Source organism: Marmota marmota, unplaced genomic scaffold (assembly GCF_001458135.2).
Source record: "Marmota marmota marmota unplaced genomic scaffold, marMar, whole genome shotgun sequence".
Taxonomy (NCBI): Eukaryota; Metazoa; Chordata; class Mammalia; order Rodentia; family Sciuridae; genus Marmota; species Marmota marmota.
In genome coordinates, this window is record NW_025999900.1 from 60,311,972 (window position 1) to 60,329,921 (window position 17,950).

Below are 17,950 nucleotides of genomic sequence, written 5' to 3' on the forward strand. Positions count from 1 at the left end.
CTTGACTTACACCTTGACTGTGGTCCCGTGAGACCTCCAGATCTATAAAGTAATAAACTGGTGTTGTTCTAAACCCCTGAATTTGTGGCAATTTGTTACTATAGCAACAGGAAACTGACACAGAGGCAGTGTGTGTCCCTCCCAGAGAGAGGCAGGCAGCAGGCTCAGGCCAGGGACCTCTGCAGGATGGAGGGGTGCTGGATCCGGCATGTGGAGTCAGGGTGGCCTGTCTAGGAACCCGCACAGGTGGCCCTGGAGGAGGGAGGGGAGCGCCAAGGCACCCACGTTCTGCAGAGGACCAAGCGTGGCCAAGAGGACGAATGTACAGAGGATTTAGAAAACACTGTCTTCTTAGTGTTCCGTGCTGATCACATCATATTTGTAAACTCAGGAGAGGATTTGGGGGAAGTGGCCGACCATGCTACTTGCAGGCCTGGTGTGGGGGTGGTGCTGTGAGTCCCCAGGAGTCGCCCGCTGGCTGTCGGGTGCCCTTCTTGAAGCTCTTGCCTGTGGAGTGGGCACAAGGGCACCCGCCACACACCTTGCCATGAATGCTCATTTTCCGTCACTGAAACACACTGTCACTTACACGAGGGAAGGCAAAGGCCTGCCTGGGTGCCAGGGACAAAGTGCAGTTCCCAGGGGTGGCTCCCCTGAGGGGCCCCTCTCCTGCAGCTGCCCTGTTAATTCTCTCTCCTTCCTCACAGCTGCCCATGATGGGAGGAGCCTTCATGGACTCGCCCAACGAGGACTTCAGCACCGAGTACTCCCTGTTTAACTCCTCCGCCAACGTCCACACGGCCTCCAACGGCCAGGGCCAGCTGGAAGAGCCTCCTAGGTCCTCCAACGACGCCGTCTTGCTGTGGATCGCCATCATAGCGACGCTGGGGAACATCGTGGTGGTCGGGGTGGTGTACGCCTTCACCTTCTGAGGGCACGACTGCCACCAGCCACTCAGGACGGCCCCTCTGCACCGGCCACTGCGAGCCAGGCTTTCCATGTGGCCCTTTCTTGCCCATGTTCTAGAATCCGGAGCTCTGACCGCTTGAATGGCCTCTCTGGACACAGAGACCTGGCAGCCTGGAGGGCAGATATCCAGGCTGTGGTGAAGCTGCTCCAGACATGGAAGTGTGAGCCTCCTGCTCCGGGGGGCTCAGCAGACATGGCCTGTGGGGGTCATTGAAACTGTGGTCCCTACGCAGGAGACGACGTGGACCAGGTGGTCAGGGTTAAAAGGTGGACGTGGTCTGGTGATCACTTGCTAACCGTAAATGACCGCTTGCTGTGTCTTGATTTATACAAATGTGCTAAACCCCACGTGTGGGGGCTGGGCAGGAGTAGCTCTGGGAACACTCGCGTTCCCAGCCCAGCTGGGTTTCCTGTTCAGCCCCTGGTCATCTTACAGGGCCATATGTGACTCGGAAATGGCCTTCGTCACCAGGCACTTGGCCCTTTAAGGGCCCTGGGCACATCAGGAAACCCAGGGATGAGGGGTTACTGGTCACATGGTGGGGTTTCGGGGGCACTGGTGTCCAGGGCTGGATGGACTTCCTCATCTTTTCAAGAAGAGAAGGGGACATCTTCAAAACTACTTCTGCTGCGCAGTTAACTTTTCAGCTGTCCAAACGAAGTTGCTCTTTCTCCTCGGAGGAATCCTGGAATTCCAGAGATGGGAAAGATGCCCGTCCACCTAATTGTCAGGTGGATGGGACGGAGAGGGCTGTGGTCTGCATGTGGTCCCAGGTCCGGTTACTGGAGAAGCTGCCCTCGGTGGTGTGACCATCCAGGGGTGTAGAAGCCAGGTGGGAGGCGGCAGGCTGTGCATTCTCCTGTATTTTGGGCCAGTTTGGCTGTTGTGTGCTCCTCTGCAGGTCCAGTTTCCCTGGGGGTCCTACTAAACATGGAAGGTCCCCAGTAAACAGCAGAGCAGGGTGGGACGTGCAGGGTCCAGTCCTGGGAAGTTACTGTACAAGGCTACCGCACCACCTTCCCGAGGCCACTCCCTGTGCAGACAGTGGGAAGGATCTCAGAGAGGACTGACTGGCCACAGGCCCAGGGGTCTTTCTCCTTCCCTTCTCCCTCCACTACAAAAAGAAGGTACGTGGCATAAATCTCCACTCTACGATGGAGAAACTTTGAAAGCTAGTAAAGAAGCCCCTGTGTGTGTTTGGGGATGATTTAGAAATCCTGACCCAGTCACTGCTGTCTCAGAGGACATGAGGGTTCTTGATGATGGGTAAAGGGCACCTCGGTTGTCCAGAAGTGGCCACTCGTCTCTGGGAGCTGCACGATAGCAGGCTCACCAGCCCGGCCTCCAGACAGAGCCATGGTGGCTGCTGGCTGTGATTAGCACGCATCCATCTGCAAATGCTTCTGCTCAGTGAGGAACCGGCCTGACCTTTACAGCCTGGGATAAGGGACTTGGGACGGTCTGCCTGGGACTCCTTCTGGACTCACTGCCGGACAGCAGGCTGGACTGGGTAGTTAGCCTCCACGCACTGGGCCCTTGGGTGTTCACCCGGCTGCTTCGCCAGCAGCGCCCTCCTCCCCATGCCCCAGGTCTGCCCCCCCGAGCAAGGCTTTCTTAGACAGATGTCTCCCCGAGAACCCAAGGAGGGAAGTCCAGAGCCAGGACAGGGGCCAGGGCATGCCTGGCATCTTCTGGGGCACTTCAGTGGCAGGGCTTTCTGATGCCACAGCTTCTGGCCTCAAGTCCCCAGGGGCGCCTGTATCCCTTTAAAGAAGCAAGAAGCAGCCCCAGCCTACATACGGCCGTGGGAAGGCAGGTGGGAAAGGGCGCTGTGTCTGCCGTGACCCAGGGAGAGAGGCAGGAAGGAAAAGTGGCATCTGGCCTCAGGAAGGGAGCCAGCGTTCCAGTCCCTGGGGACTTGTGACTGCAGGGGTCTCCTCGACGACACACCCCCATGCACACATAAACGTCAGTTACATTCAGTGTTCAAGTCTCTCTCCAGAGTCAGGCCACAGGCAGCGGGGTGCCCTGGGGCCATCTTGTCCACACCACAGTGTGCAGATGCCAGCGGCTCCGGCTCCGTGTCCCTTGCTCCTTGCTGCTTTTATCCCGTCATCACGGATAACAGTGAGGAGCGAGGGATGGGTTTCCAGCCAGAGAGTGAGCCGCCCTGTCCCCCGGCCTCTGTGGTCCTGCCTTGGTCAGGTGAGGGGAAAACACAGACCTGGCTCCTGGGTCCAGGTGCAGCGCCACATTCGCATGGCTGTCCTTCATCCTCGCGGTTACTTGGCAACATCATTTCCCTAGTGCCCAGGTGAGGCGCTAGAGGCGCAGAGGAGTAAAGTAACTCTCCTGAGGCCACACAGCATGCAAGTGAGGAGCCAGGCCTGGAACTGGGAAGCTGGGCTTCAAAGCCAGGTTCTTTGGGTGACACCATACTGCCCTTCTATGGCCGGTGTCACTTCCAGGGCTCTGTTAGACCAGGCCCTGGGTCTACAGAGTGCGCTTCTCAAGGTACACTCCCTGGGCCAGCTCTGGCTCTCACAGGTCTCTGGTCATCCTAGAACTGGACGCACTCAACCCCTGCCCGTTCCTTCTCTGCCTGACTCATCAAGTGGTCCTTGATGCTGCCCCCCACCGTTTACTGTTGTCCACAGGTCTCCTCATAAGGCTCCAGTGAGGTTCCCAAAGACCGCCTTTCTCAGGATGCATGCAGAGGGGGGCTCTGACCGGGAGCCCTCAGGCAGTGCACTCTGGGAATCTGCTCCTCCAAGCAGAACTGCCAGGTCAGGTCGTGGGACGGCCCGTGTTGCAAGTTGACCTCAGCTTAGACACCGCCCTTCTCTGAGGACCAGGGCTCTCCAGAGGAGGGGACACAGATGTTCTTCATTCAGACTCCAGCTGGGGCCCAGTCTGGCTTCTCCCTAGGTGAGGCGGAACCCAGGGCCCCTCTGATTGACGGGTCAGTGCTGAGGAAGGAGGCACTAGCCTCTCGAGTAGCTGGTCCTCGGAGAAGGGCTGCTTTTGCTAGAATATTCTCTGCGCTCCGTGAAATCAGTATCAAGAGGCAGATGAGACCCCTTCCCCACCCCAGAGAGATGACTGTGTGTCCTTGTAGGAGTCCCCAGGGTCCTAGGGGGCAGGAAGGAAGGACAGGCTGGCGCCAGGTGGCTGGAAAGGCAAGAAGCCAGCTTCTAGCCCCGTTTCAAGTGGGAGCTGGGAGCCCGCCAGACCCCATGAGCAGATGTTAGAATCCGTCTGGAGCCGCAGACCAGGCCTCCCCCCCTCAGCTGGTGGCTCCCTTCACCATGAGCAGCCATGTCCCCTAGTTCCTCTCCTGCTGCTGTTCCACACGTCTCCCTGGTGTTTTGTGCCGTGTCGTGTACCTCCCGAATTCCCCTGGGGACAGCTGTGGGGGTGCTGAGGGGTGCACATTGTCACCCCACTTTTCGGTTGAGGAAACGGACAGGCCACAGGCCTGAAAGCCCACAGCAAGGAGCACGGTTCAACCCCGGCCTCCTTGGCCAGCCCCCTGCCCTCCCTGCACCCACCGCCCCCAGCATGAGCCTTCCAGGGTGGGCCTCTGAGGCCAGGCCCAGGTTTGGCCCCAGGACTCAGTAGCCAGATTGCCAATGTCAGAAGGAAAAGGGACAGGCACGGCCACACATTCTTAGACTCAGAGCCTCACGGATAAGGGCCTTAGAGGGCAGTGGGCAGGGCCACGGAGAGCAGCTGAGGCCACCCAGAAAATCAGTGCAGAGCTGATGGGTCCTTGGGCACCGGCTGCTCAGCACACTCACCAGGAAGCACAGGGGTCCCCCAGAGCTGCAGCACCAGGCTGAGATGGGGTCCTGTTCTCAACTATCACCAGGTCCCCTTTTCTGTGTTCTGCAGATGTACACAAAGTGTCCCCAGAGCAAGCCCCAGGGGAGACTATTGCCATGACAGGAAGCCCCAGAGCTCTGCTCAGGGGCCTGAGGGGTACAGCTGGGGCCTGCACGACTACATTCATCTGTCCCGGCCTCTCCCACCCCAGTGGCCCAGGGCCCCGACCTTTCTACTCAGTGAGAGGGACAGAGGAGAGGGCAGGTGCACTGGGTATGGAGAGCCCGGGGCACAAGTCCATATCTCCAAGCTGAAAAAATGTCCCTCTTCAAAGACCCACAGAAGCAGAATCCCAGCAGCCCCAGGTGCTCCCAGTGCGTCCTCCTGAGATCAGAGGCTGAGCAATTCCTGTCTTCCTGGGGGAGGGGACAAGGCCACACAGACCGTGGTGACTGGGGAAGAAGTACGATTATTCCCAGAGTGAGGAAGCGTGTCCACAAGAAACACCAAGGGCCACCAAAGGACCCAAGGCTGGGCCAGGTCCATCCTGTCTGTGGCGTCACTGCGAATTGAAGAAATGAAAGCAGGAAGGACTGAGGCACTGGCCCGAGGAGGCCGCCCCATGGCCCTGTGCCCTGCACCATCTCTTGACCAGCTGGCCCTGCGCCCGCCCAGGTGGCCCGTCCCAGCCTTGGTGAGGCTCATGCTCAGCCTCTGGGTCATTGTCAAGCCAACTTCCACCTCCCTAGAGCAGGTTGGAGCTGTTGTGCCACAGGAATAAGTCCCAGCAGATGCGCAGGGCACACCTGAAGGGGATGTGCCCACCTTGCACCCCAGTCCCTGGCCCCAGAGTTGGTCTCACCACAGTCTATGTGACATCTTAGTGAAGGAGAAGCTGCAGCACTTAGTTCAAAGCATGGTCCCCATTTTCCTCTGATAGTCCTGCCTGCCGGGGCAGCTGCAGGAGGGCCTGGTGACACTTTGACTGGAGGAGGCTGGGTCCCCAGGAGGTTTGGGCTCACTGCCAGGTGGAGCTGGTTGCAGGAGAGAGGGTCCCAGGCACCTGAGAGGTTTCAGATTCCACTGGGTCAGTGGTTCTCGGTTGTGGACTTTTGCCACCAAGGGGACATTTGGCAATGTCTACAGACAATTTTGGTTGTCACCACTTGATGTGCGTGGATGTGTGTGTGGGGGGGTGACGATGGTAACTGGTGGGTGGAGGCCAGGGTTGCTGCTTAACGTCCCACAGGGCACAGGAAGACCCACATGACATAAAGGTCAGCCAGCCCCTGAAGGCCAGCAGGGCCCAGGGTGGGAAACCCTGCTCTAGGTCCAACTATCGCTGACTCCAAAATGATGAGGGTTTTCCCAAACCTCCTCTTCTGCTCTCTTGTGAGACACTGAATAAATAAAAGCCCTTCCCAGCAACAGCGGTCATCATGGCCACCACCTGAGTTCAGAGAATCCCTGTGGGGACAACGACGGGAACCCCTGACAAGTTGGATGGGACTTCTGGAAGCCTGTGCCACTCTGTCTCCACTCTCTGCGGCTTTTGAGAGGACTCCTAGCCTAAGTGGAGAAGACCCCACAAAGGGGTGGGACACTGAGGCTAAACATGTCCCCACCAGTGGCTTGGGTCTCTGGCACCTCCAGGGACTGGCCCACATCAGCCCCTCTTAGAAGTGCGGTCTGGGGAAGAGTTTGGGGGTGGGGTGGCATGGGAGGCCGGTGAACAGCAGAGGACCAGCCTGTACCCTCTCTTCTTTCGGACCCTTTCCCACGTGCCCAGCTCTCTCCCCTGCTAAAGTCCTCCTCCTGTCCTCCCTACTATTTAAACCTTTACAGAATTCTTATTCTTATAACTTGCCACGTGCAGAAAACAGTTCTTCATGCCGACAGATTCAGAAATGTTTGTGTCTTATTATCGTTTTCGTAATCTACCTGCAGTTTCCTTGATTCAAAGGTATTTTAACTACTTCTGTAGGTCTTTGCTACTCCCACACCTGGTTTTGCCATGAGACCACTGACTTCAGTGGTGAAAAGCCTCTCTCTCTTCACGTAAGATTTCAGTGTGTTCTTTTGATGAAAAATATGTAACTTTCAAGGATGTAAAACCAGTGGTGAAACCTTCCCCTTTGTTAGCATTGTTGCTCTTGTTGTTTTCTATTATGATAATTAAAAAAAAACAGACAAACAGAATCCTTTCGCTCCTCCTTGTCTGATTTCCATTGTGCTCATCTTTGAAAGCTCAGCTCCGGGGTCCCCTCCATGCTGGGCTCCTGCCTCCCCGGCTCCCCTCCCAAGCCCTCTGCCCTGCCAGGGTCTAGCAGATCCCGGAGGCTGCCTGCACTCACCTGTCAGTTTCCCCTGCCACCCGTGCCCTGCAGCAGGAAGGTTTCTGTCACTTGACTTTCTACCCCCACCCCCTGGTGCAGCACTTCCTTACAGCACACCCAGCAGGTGCTCAGAGGATGAGGAGTGGTACCTGAATGAGCAGGCCAGAACACTTCAGCCACACGGGAGCCTCGAGGATGCAGATGAACTTTGATTCATTCACTCACTGATAACAGCAGACATTGATATAGCACTCACCAGATGTCTGGGGCAGCATTACTATCCTCATGTTACAGATGAGGAAACCGAGGCACAGGGTTTCCTGCCCAAGGCCATATAACTCGTGACGGAGTCAGGAAATTAGGTGATTCTGGTCTTGGGCCCCAGAAGGCTGGTAGCTTTCTCTCGGTTGAGTCTGGAGGCCGGAGCAGCCGAGGCTGGCCTGCAGCATGAGGAGAGCGCGCAGCCTGGCCACTCCCAACCTGCCTACTGCCCGACAGCTAAGTGAGCCAACAGGGAGGGAGGTGAAGACAAAGGAGGTGCCTCCCAGTGTCAGGCACCTGTGGGCTCCTGGGCACCCAGAAAAGACATGTCATGGAGGACCGCCTGGGGGAGGCCAGTCTGCATCTGGAGAGGCCAGTGCAGATCAGGGGGTACAGTGCTAGAGGTCGTGTGGCCAGGCTGGAGCGGCCGGCCAAGGGACCATGGGGATCAGACCAGCACGGGGGGCTTAGAATGTCGGGGTGGGGAACCCTGAGGGCCAAGGGCTGCCATCAGCTGTCCCTAAGCAGGGCTGTAACCCAGGGTGGAAGGGCGTGCAGTGACTGGAGAAGGGCAGACAATTCTTCCTCTCGAGGCTGCCCCCCCCCCACTAGCTTGCTGCTCTGTAAGAGTCACCCAGCCCCAGGGCCACTGCGGCCGGTATCTTGGGCCTCCCCAAGGGGGTCGCAGCATTCCCTGTGCCCGTGGTCCGTGTTCTCAAACCTGAGGCAGGGTGTTTTGAAGTGATAGACAAGGCCGTGGGCAAGACTTACAAGAAAAGGCCGTTCGTTTGTACGTTAAAGGACAAATACAAAATTTGTGTTTTAAGAGGCTGGAGCAGGCCCGGCCCCCACCAAAACACGCTCCCTACTTCCCAGCCCCCCTCCTGCCAGTGTTCATACTGAATTTTTGGTTTTGCAAATTTGGTTCGTGGACACAGTTGCAAGTGTACCTGTTCCTTTCTGGGCAAGCTCGACTTTGGCACTGGAGGACGTGGGTGCCCAGGGGCAGACCGTGGGCACGTGGAGCTGGGGAGAAGCAAGTGACCAGCTTCCGCAGCTCCTCCTCTATCCCGGGGCCAGTTCCACTGTGCGCTGCTAGGGTGCTCCCTCTCCTGGGGACAGGCTGTGCATGCTCGAGGACAAAGGCCCTCTCAGGCTCACCTTGGGTCCCCCACAATGCCCAGCCCAGGGACGGCATAGTGTCAGGCTTCCACACTTGAGCCAAGAATGAAAGAAATAGGAGCTGGGGTAAGGGGACCGAGAAGGGAGCAGGACCCTCCAGGCTCCAGCTGCCCTGAGCTGCCAGGCCTCTGGGGCTGGAGGTGGGTGGGCAAGGGAAAGGACAGGACCCTAGGACCACGATGGGCCCCCCAGTGGCCCTGGCCAGGCCGCCTAGCCACATGGCTGCCCAATATGTGGTCTCCAAAGCCCGCCCCCTGGGGATTTTCCACCTGGCCTCTCATGACTCTGGTCCTGCAGAGTGCTGGGCTGGCGGGCAGCGAGCTGGCCCCATGATGAATACATCTACCCGAGCCAGGCTGCCGGCGCCTTTTCTGCAAACAACACAAATAACATTAACTACCACGGCAACCAGCAGCCGTCATGTTAGGGACGCTGGGGCTGCTGGGGATCATCGGGGGCCGCCCCTGAACAGGAGCTAGGCACGCATCTTTAAGACCTGAGCCAGGAGGTGCTGGACCGACACTGCACCCACTGCAGTGCATGTGGACCTGCCTCTGCTCGGACAGAAAGGCGCAGCCCTGGGAGTGGGTGTCACCTGATGGGGTTGAGTCACGCCCACCTGTGTGTCGTAACCCTACCCTTTGTCCTTTCGGGGATAGAATGTTCCATGGAATGCCCCCCCTCCCCCAATAACAAAAGCCGAGCCTCAGAAGTGCTCCCTGTCTCTCCCCAGCCTCCGTGTTTTTCTCCTGCCCCCTGTGGGAGCCTGCAGCGGGAGGAGGGGAAGCCGTCCTGACGCTCAGAAAAGGTGTTTTCCGTGTCTGTGTGGTCATTTCGTGTCACCTCAAATTCACTGGAGTGACCCCGGTTCAGTAGCTCACGCTGATGCTGGGGTTGCTGGGGAGATGGGGAGGCTAGGTGTGCTGGGGGTGCTGGGGTGCTGGGGTGCTGGGGGTGCTGGCTTAGGCTCTGTAAGTGCCCTCAATCCCACATCCCAGCCTTGGGACAGGTGCTCCCACCAGGCAGGGCACCTATTCCTTGTCTTGGGGTGTGGAGTGGACAGAGGAGCAGCTCAAGAGCCAGGGTGTGAGGTGTGACCGTGGAAGAAGCCCTGGGGTGGCAGAAGCCAGGGGGAGAACTGAAGGCCCTTGACTCGCTCTTCAGTAAACAGCCTTCAGCCAGGCGCTGTCCTGCAAACTGGGCCGATGGAGAGCCACAGACCTGCAAAAGGTGGACAAGAAGAAGGAAAGAACAGGACCAGAAAGTGCCATCCAGCAGGGAGGTGCATGACGGGGGGCCAAAGTGAGCCCGGGGCTGGAGGCAAGGGCTTGTTGTGGTGGGAGCTATGGGTCCTGTGCTCCGTGGGGCTAAGCTTCCAAGGACACCAGCTGTGGTCTACACGTGAGTGACAGCCCGGGGATGGCCACCTTGGTGAAGGCCCAGGGGTGCCCTGTGCTTTGTTGGACCCTCTTCTAAGTGGACAGGGTGTCCCCTGTGTGGCTTCTGCAGGGGCCCAGGGTCAGGTGATGGTTAAGACGTGTGAGCTGGTCTGACACCAGTTTCCTGTCACTCATTTGGGGCAGCACCCACCTTCTCTGGGAGGCCACACCCCTAGTCTGCAGACTCTGTCCACCCAGGGTGAGTGGCCTGAATCCTGGGATATGCACAGGGTGGATACATGGTTCCAAGCTGTTGAGCTGTGACGATCTAGTTCCCCTGGCCCCAGCGACTGGGTCGGAGATGACTCTGTGACAGGTGGAAGCAGAAGGGACACTCTGACTTGTGAGCACCCCCAGGGGCTGCCTTTCTGCTGGATGGGAAGCACAGGATGTGGGCCTGCGTGGTGGCCGCCATCTTGCCACTGCAAAAGAGCCACTAAGAATGGAGCCATAGAGGCACCAAGACCACGAGGGAAAGAGCTTGGTTCCTGGTGGGTCCAGCTGGTCCTTCAGTCAAGCCATGCCCCACGGCCTACTCTGAGAGCTGGTCAATTCCCTGCATGGCTGAACCAGTTTGAGCTGGATTTCTGCCCCTGGAAATGAAAGAGTCTTGGTTGATACCATAACCTCATGGGAAAGGGCCCGTTTCAAGTTGAGGGGCTGCAGGGGCCCATCCTGTTCATTGTAACCCCTTGGACTCTGCTGCCACCTCACTGTACCCTGCTGTCACCTGGCTTCTCTTGCTCCTGCCAGTCTGCACCTTGAGTCTATCCACCCAAAGTGTCAGCTTTTCTAGCTGATGGGTCAGGTGCTTCCCACCAATGAGTCCTGGAACCCAGGACCCGGCCAGGACAGCTTGGTCCTGTCCCCCAAATAATTAGAATGTATCCAATTCTCTCCTTCTTTCTGTTCCATGTTGGTAGAGTTGTAGGTGGGGTTAGGGAAAGAGCAGCCCCAGGACAGCCCTATGTATTGTCCTTTTGGGGAGCCTAACATTGTAAGGGACCTGCGAATGATGGAGGAAGAGACCACCAAGAGACCGTCTCTTGCAACAGCAAAAGGGGGTTTATTGAAGATCCAGCGCGCTGGGGCTCCGTGCTCACTCAAGAAGGGAGAGCGGCCAAGAGCCCCGAGAACAACTTGTGCAGGGTTTATATACATTTTTTAGAGAGGGCAGGGACTTTACACACGTCATAGTCCCCTTTAACAAATCATCATACAAAGCGGGAAAATCAAACAACAACTCTCAAACATGATTAGTACATTCATTGGCGGGAACAGGTCGGGCAGGGGTGACAGGTCAGTCCTAAGGTGGGGTATACATTCAAATTGATTGGTTTAGGCCCCGGGGTGCGTATGTGCTGAGCTGCACGGGTCCGGGTCATTAAGCAACTAGGTGGTCAAGGGGGGGATTTCGACACACATCTAATGGGCAGTTCCGGGAATTATCTTAACTGCCACAGGAATTTCAGGTTTTGTGTGCAGCTTAGAAGCTTTACAATACCTGGTCCTTTACATTTTAACTTCAGTTTCTTTTATCCTTTCAACATAACCACCGTTATGCACAGCACTTTATAGTTTGCAATCTTTCACACAATGGACTGATATTTGTGCCCCACCCCACCAAATCCATATGTCAAAATCATGATCCCTGGGCTCATGGTATCATTTATGAGGGATGAACCCTCATGAATGAGATGAGTGCCCTTATAAAAGAGGCCCCAAGGAGCCCCCTCCCTCTCTCTGCTATGTGAAGACATCGTGAAAGGGCAGCAGCCTGCAGCCTAGAAGAGGGTGTCACCAGTACCAACCATGCTGGCACCATGATCTCAGACTTCCAGCCTGGAAGCCAGGAGAAGTAAATTTCTGTTGTTTCTAAGCCACCAGGTCCCTGGTGCTCTGTTACAGCAGCCCAAGCTGACTAATACACATCATATACATTTTCTCACTTGATTGTGTAGTGGCCCCTGCAGTTCTCTGACCAGATTCCCCTGGAGGATGTATGGGTCAGCTTCACATTACTATAGTGAATTACCTGAGGCAAAAAGCTTATAAACTAAAAAAGGTTATTCGGCTCACAGTTCTGGAGGTTCCAGTATAAGACTGGGGGGCCCTGAGCTTTGGCCTCTGGAAAGGACAGCACCTCATGGCAGGAGCACATGGCGGAAGAAGCTGTGAACCTCACAGCCAGGAAGCAGAAAAACAAAGAGGATGTCCTGGGGCCCATCGCCTCCTCAGGACACTCCCCCATGACCCAAGGACCTCCTACTAGGCTCCGCCTCACAAGTGTCAGCCTGGAGCCAAGCCTTCAATACAAGGACCTGCGGGGGCGGGGGCACTCTTCCAAGTACATTTGGGGGCACCTGCCCCTGCTGCAGTGAGCTTTGCACCTCTAACTGCAGTACCTGCCTCGAGGAAGAGGCTCCACCCACTGACAGGGGCCGAGTCTGAAAGCTTCTGCACAGCCAACAGGGTGTCACAGCCTACACCCATGGTCCCTGAGGGTCAAGCTCAGGCTGCCCCCTGCAAGCTTCGTCTGAATCTGCTGCCCTTGCTCTATTCGCACCCTTCCAGGCCTGTTCCCAACGCCCCAGTCTCCCCAGAAACACTTCTTACAAAAGCACATGTGAACCCCTCTCCCAGGTCTGTTTCACATCTAGAGCCATCAACACAGCTTCCCTGAGAGCTAGACACAGGCATCGCCACTTTAAGATGGGAAAACAGAAGCTCAGAGAGTCTAAGTGACCAGTCCAGTGTCACACAGGCAGTGAATGATAGGGTGGGCTTCAAACACTGTTGTTCTAGATTCCAGAACCCAGGCTGTCCTGCCCTCCCTCCACTGACTGATTGGATGCCTGAGGTTGTCACCAAGTACGTCTTCACCAGCCAGACATCAAGAGCAGCTGAAGGGAACTCTGTGACCAAGAGAACAGGTGGACACCGCCGACAGCAGCCTCTGCAGACTCACCACTCCCTCTGACCTTAACCTTGTCTGTCCAGTTTCTTGCTTTGTGAACTGATGGTGTAGGTCCTAGGATGAAGGCTGTCACCTGTCTATCCCAAAGAGTCTTGCAGAGGGTGAATGTGCAGCAGGAAGTCACAGCCCCAATGCCACAGCTTCTGAGCACTGCTTGTGGCCCCTCCTGGTCAAGTCGGTGCTTGTTGACCAACACAGTGGTACAGGCCAGGAATCCCAGCAAGGGAGGCTGAGGCAGGAGGATCCCAAGTTCAAGGCCAGCCTCAGTAACTGAGTAGGACACTGTTTCAAAATAAAGTAAAAAGATCGAGGTGCCCTCAGTACTAGAGGCCTGGATTCCATCCCCAGCACCACAGAAAATGATAATAATAATAATAGTAATAATAAAGAATGCTTGTTTTCAAGCCACTCACTAGGGTTCTTTCGAATCTGACTTTCTCCTCCTTCCAGCCTCCTTAGGGCTGCTTTTGTTTGGGGGATGAGGAGTGGGTGCAGGCACATTATTGAGTGACCCAGGTGGGAAGCAGGGTGACTGACAGGTCACCTGTGGCACAGGGTGCTGTGATATCACCTGCGAGTCACACGGATGGGACCAGACACTTCTGGGGATGGGCACCCTGGCTCCCCTGCGCCCCTCAGCCTGCAGGGTCGGGGTGGTGAGGAGCTGGGGCTGCCGGCGGAGGAGCCTTGTTCGAGGGCCGCAGCTCCCTGTCCCACCTCCTCGGGCGGTTCCCTTCTGCCACGGGTGAGGGCTGCCCACGCTCAATTCCTGGCTCTCCTTCAAAATCCTGCCTTGCTCCAGAGACTGTGGGATTTAATTCATTACCCCTCATTGTCCCCTGGGCCCAAGATGAGTTGTCAGTTGTCCCAGCAGGGGGCAGTGTGATGTCAGGAATGGGAGGAGACCCGGCAGCCCAAGGGGCCTGGAGGTTTCAGGGACATTACTGCCACCGACTGTGGAGAACTGCAAGGTCTGCCCGGGTCCCCTCCCTGACTGATGCGGCTGGGGCCACAGGAAAGACCAGTCAGAGCTCTGAGGTACCCTGTGCCTTTCAGGAGATGATGATCCCACTCAGGGAGCGCCCTGAACCACAGAGGAGAGAGGAAATTAACCCACAGCTCCTCGGGGCGCCCTGCCAGGTCCCCAGAGGAAACGCCAACCTGACCTTCAGAGCCAGGGTCCAAACACCGCCCACCGCCAACCCGGGCCTCAGTCGTCTTCCGTGGGCTTGGCCATGGCTCTGGTTGGTTTCCATTAAGCTTTTTATTGGAGTGTGACACAGAGACAGAAAAATGCACACGTCATATCTAACAGTTCAACCGATTTCCACAAGGTCACGACACCACGAACCCAGGAATCGGGTCAGCAAGCCCCGCGTTCTCAGGACACCCAGAGCCCTCCAGCCTGCCCCAACAGGACAGCACGGGGAACTGTCGGCTTCCAGTTCCTGACAAAACAGAGAGATGGAGAGATCCGCGTGGCGGCCACCTGGCCACGGGGTGGGGAGCGAGGGCTGGAGCTGAGGCTGGCGCCACTGTAAACGCACACGCACTCACGAGGCTACACCAGGACCGTGGCTCTGCCCTGGGCCTTGCTTTAGAAGGTCCTTCTCTCTCTTTTTCACGTGCTCCTTCCTATAAGGCCAGGGGCTCCAGGGGCCAAGAGGACATGTCCACCCAGGTCTGCCTTTGCCTTCTAGACCTAGACACGGGCCTTCCCCTAGGCCTGTGGACTCTTTTGAAAGCTCAATGTCATAGGCATCCACAGCCTTTGGCACCAGGGTGGCACCAAGGAGCAGTGTTTATGAGCTGGAGAGGACAGTGAATGGGGCTGGGATAAGCAAACAAAGGGTGGGAAGAAAAGGGGGGCAGAGCTGGGCCGGGGCCCACTCCCTGGGGACCAGGTCCAGCATAGAAGCCCTAGTGCCTGCATTCGAGTTCATAAAAGACACAGAAATGCTAGTGCACATGTGAGTGCACATACACACACACACACACACACACACACACAGCCCTCAGTATCTGCAGATTCCACATTGGAGGATTCCATCAACCACAGGTAAAAATATCCACCCCCCCCACCGCCCCCCGCAAATCACATCTCAACATACACTGGCTTTTCTTGTCATTATTCCCTAAACAAAAGAGTAAAACAACTCTTTGCACGACATTTTCATTGTATCAGGCATCATGAGGAATCTAGAGATGGTCTAAAGTATAGGTGAGAAGCCGGGCGTGATGGTACAAGCCTATAATCCCAGAAACTCAGGAGGCTGAGGCAGGAGGATCACAAGTTTAAGGCTAGCCTCAGCAACTTAGTGAGACCCTGTCTCAAAATTAAAACTAAAAAGGGCAAGGGAGGTAGCTCAGAGGTAACTCACCCCTGGGTTCAATCCCCAGTACCAAATTATAATCAATATTTAAAATAATAAAAAATTTTAAAAATAATGTATATGTGAGGATATGTGTAGGTCATATGCAAATACTATGCCATTTTATGTAAGGAACTTGAGTACCCAAGAATTGGTTTTGGAACCAACCCCTGTGGTTATTGAGGGCCAGCTCTGTATGTGTGCACATGTGTGTGAACTCACTTGCTTGCATGTGTTTGGGGAGAGAGAAAGAGAGATTTATTATAAGGAATTAGCACATGCAATAATGGGGCCTAGTGTGTATGAAGTTTTTAAGGTCAGCAGGCTAGACATTCAGGTAGAGTTGGTGTTGCCGTCTATGTCCAGTCCTGGGGCAGCAAGCTGGAAACTCAGGCCAGGTCTCCATGTTTGGGTCTTGAGAGTCCCTTCCTTTCCTGGGAAGAGTCTACCCCTGTCTTGTTCCCAAGGCCTTCAACTGATTGGATGAGGCCCACGCACAGTGTGTCGGATGACCTGCTGATTTAAATATCAGTCACATCTAAAAAGTACTTTCCCAGCAAGATGCACACTGGCATTTGACCAAATGACTGTGCCACTGTAGGCCAGCCGAGCTGAACCAGAAGTAACCGCAAGGCAGTCCAGGAAGGCCATGTGGGGTCCAACCTCCTTCCAGGCTGCAGTGGAGGTGCATTCACCCAGGACGGGGCAGGGGGGGGGGGGCTGGGGTGTATCTTGCTCCAGGACTCATTAGCCGACTCACACCTCGGACACATTTTGACAAATGAACATGTTCTCCACTTGCACAGTTGCCCAGGCCCAGCATGAGTTAAAGACAGACTCCAGATTGTCCCACAGCAGATGGTGTTAGTCTGACCCTCCCTGCCTGCCCTGTAGGAGCTGGGCCTGTAACCCTGGATTTGAAGAGCACCTGTCTGGAGAGGGCCGAGGGGTGAGATTGGTGATCTGCCAGCTAGTATCTGACTTGCTGTGGCTCAGGGAAGATTCACGACCTTCTCCAAAGCCCTCCCCACCTTGGCTTTGCACACGGCACTGCACAGAGGAAGCGAGGTTGGAGCATCTCAGGGACTCACTGCGGTGACGTCGGCAGCTGGCCCTGCACACACGCCCGCTCCTGGACCCCCACAACTCTCACCATTCTAGGGGCTGGGCCGCTGCGCATCAGAGAGGCCCTGCCTCCCAGTAGAACCCAGTACCTTCTGGCTGGACAAGTCGGGCAGGGCCTGCTCTGCCTCACAGTTCTTCCTAACCTTCCCCTTGGTGGTGGTCCTGGGAGGGAACACAGCCACAAGGCTCATTAACATATTGTCCACAGCTACTGAAGTCTTGCCATAGTGGTCATTGAGGGTGAGTGGCTGCTAGGTCATGCTACAGAAAAAGTTCGCCAACGACCATCTTGAAGGTGAGCTTGAGAGTTGGCTCTTCCTGAAAGGTAGAGGTTCCGCCTGGCCGGGGAGGAGGGACCCTCGTGCTGTCCTTCCTCTTCGTCATCTTGGGAGCAGCTGCCCGGGGCACATAGGAGGGGGCAGTTCTGTGCACAACTGGCCCAGGGAGGCAGCCCACCTCCATTCGTCCCATCCACCCATCTGCTCCCCCAAAGCCCACCCGTTAGCCCTGGTAAAAGGGACCCCAGGGGGAGGCCACTTACAGCTGCACAGAGGTGTCCAGCCTAGGTGTCATCTGGGGCTGACGTCCAGCCCTGCCACACCCAAGCCTGGCATCGGCCACCACTTCCCAAAGAAAGGGGCCCCTCTCACTGGTCTTGTAAAGGTGCCTATGAACCATGTGAGCTAGGACTGTGCCCTCCAGGGCCTGGACTTCCACTCCCAACCTGGCCCTGACCTTGGATACTCTCCCATCCTGGCCCTGACCTTGGATACTCTCCCAGCCCCGGTCTCCCTCGTCTATAAAACAGGAACAGGAGCAGGAGTGCCGGGCTGAATGAAGGCTGTCCAGGGTGCCCGCGTCCTAACCCCTGGAGCCTGGGAATCTGCTGCCTTCCGTGCCAAAGGGACTGTGTGGTGTGCCTCAGTTATGGATTGGGGTGGGGAGGTGACCCTGGACCTTCCAGAGGGGCCTAGTGGAAACACAGGGGTCCTAACGAGGAGAAGGCAGGAGGGCAGGGTGAGCAGACATGGCCAGGGGGGCAAGGTGAGCGGATGTGGCCACAGAAGCAGAGGTCGGAGTGGTGCAAGGAAGGGACCAGAGCCACCTTCTCCCTGGAGCCTCAGCGGGGGCCAGCCCTGCTGACCTTGAGACCCTAGCCCAGCAACCCTGATTTGGGGCTCCCTTTTCTGAAACTGAAAGATGAACGTTTTGTTGTTTTAAGGTGCAGGGCCCATGCTTGGACACCTTCATCAGGGGTGGCTATGAGGTCCCCTGGGAGGGGTCAGGGCATGCTCAGAGCTCCCCCCACAGTTCACCGTGGGACTCCTAACTCCGCCCTCCCCTCCTGCCTCTCCTGTCGGGTGGGTAGCTGCCCCCCTGCCACACCCCGGAAGTCCCAGGGAAGATGAAGGGTGACCTATGACCTTGTGAGGAAGGGAAGGAGGCCACAGGGAGCCCAGCGA

At 56.6% G+C, this 17,950-nt stretch overlaps 1 protein-coding gene across 1 annotated transcript; it reads left to right on the top strand.

Moving 5' to 3' along the window:
- Positions 1 to 587: 587 nt before the first annotated feature.
- Positions 588 to 6,994, top strand: CUNH14orf132 (chromosome unknown C14orf132 homolog; the record flags this gene model as incomplete). Its single annotated transcript, XM_048799536.1, has 1 exon — positions 588 to 6,994. A coding segment is annotated over one exon (345 nt), but the record flags the coding sequence as incomplete, so codon positions are not given.
- Between the last annotated feature and the right edge of the window lie 10,956 nt (positions 6,995 to 17,950).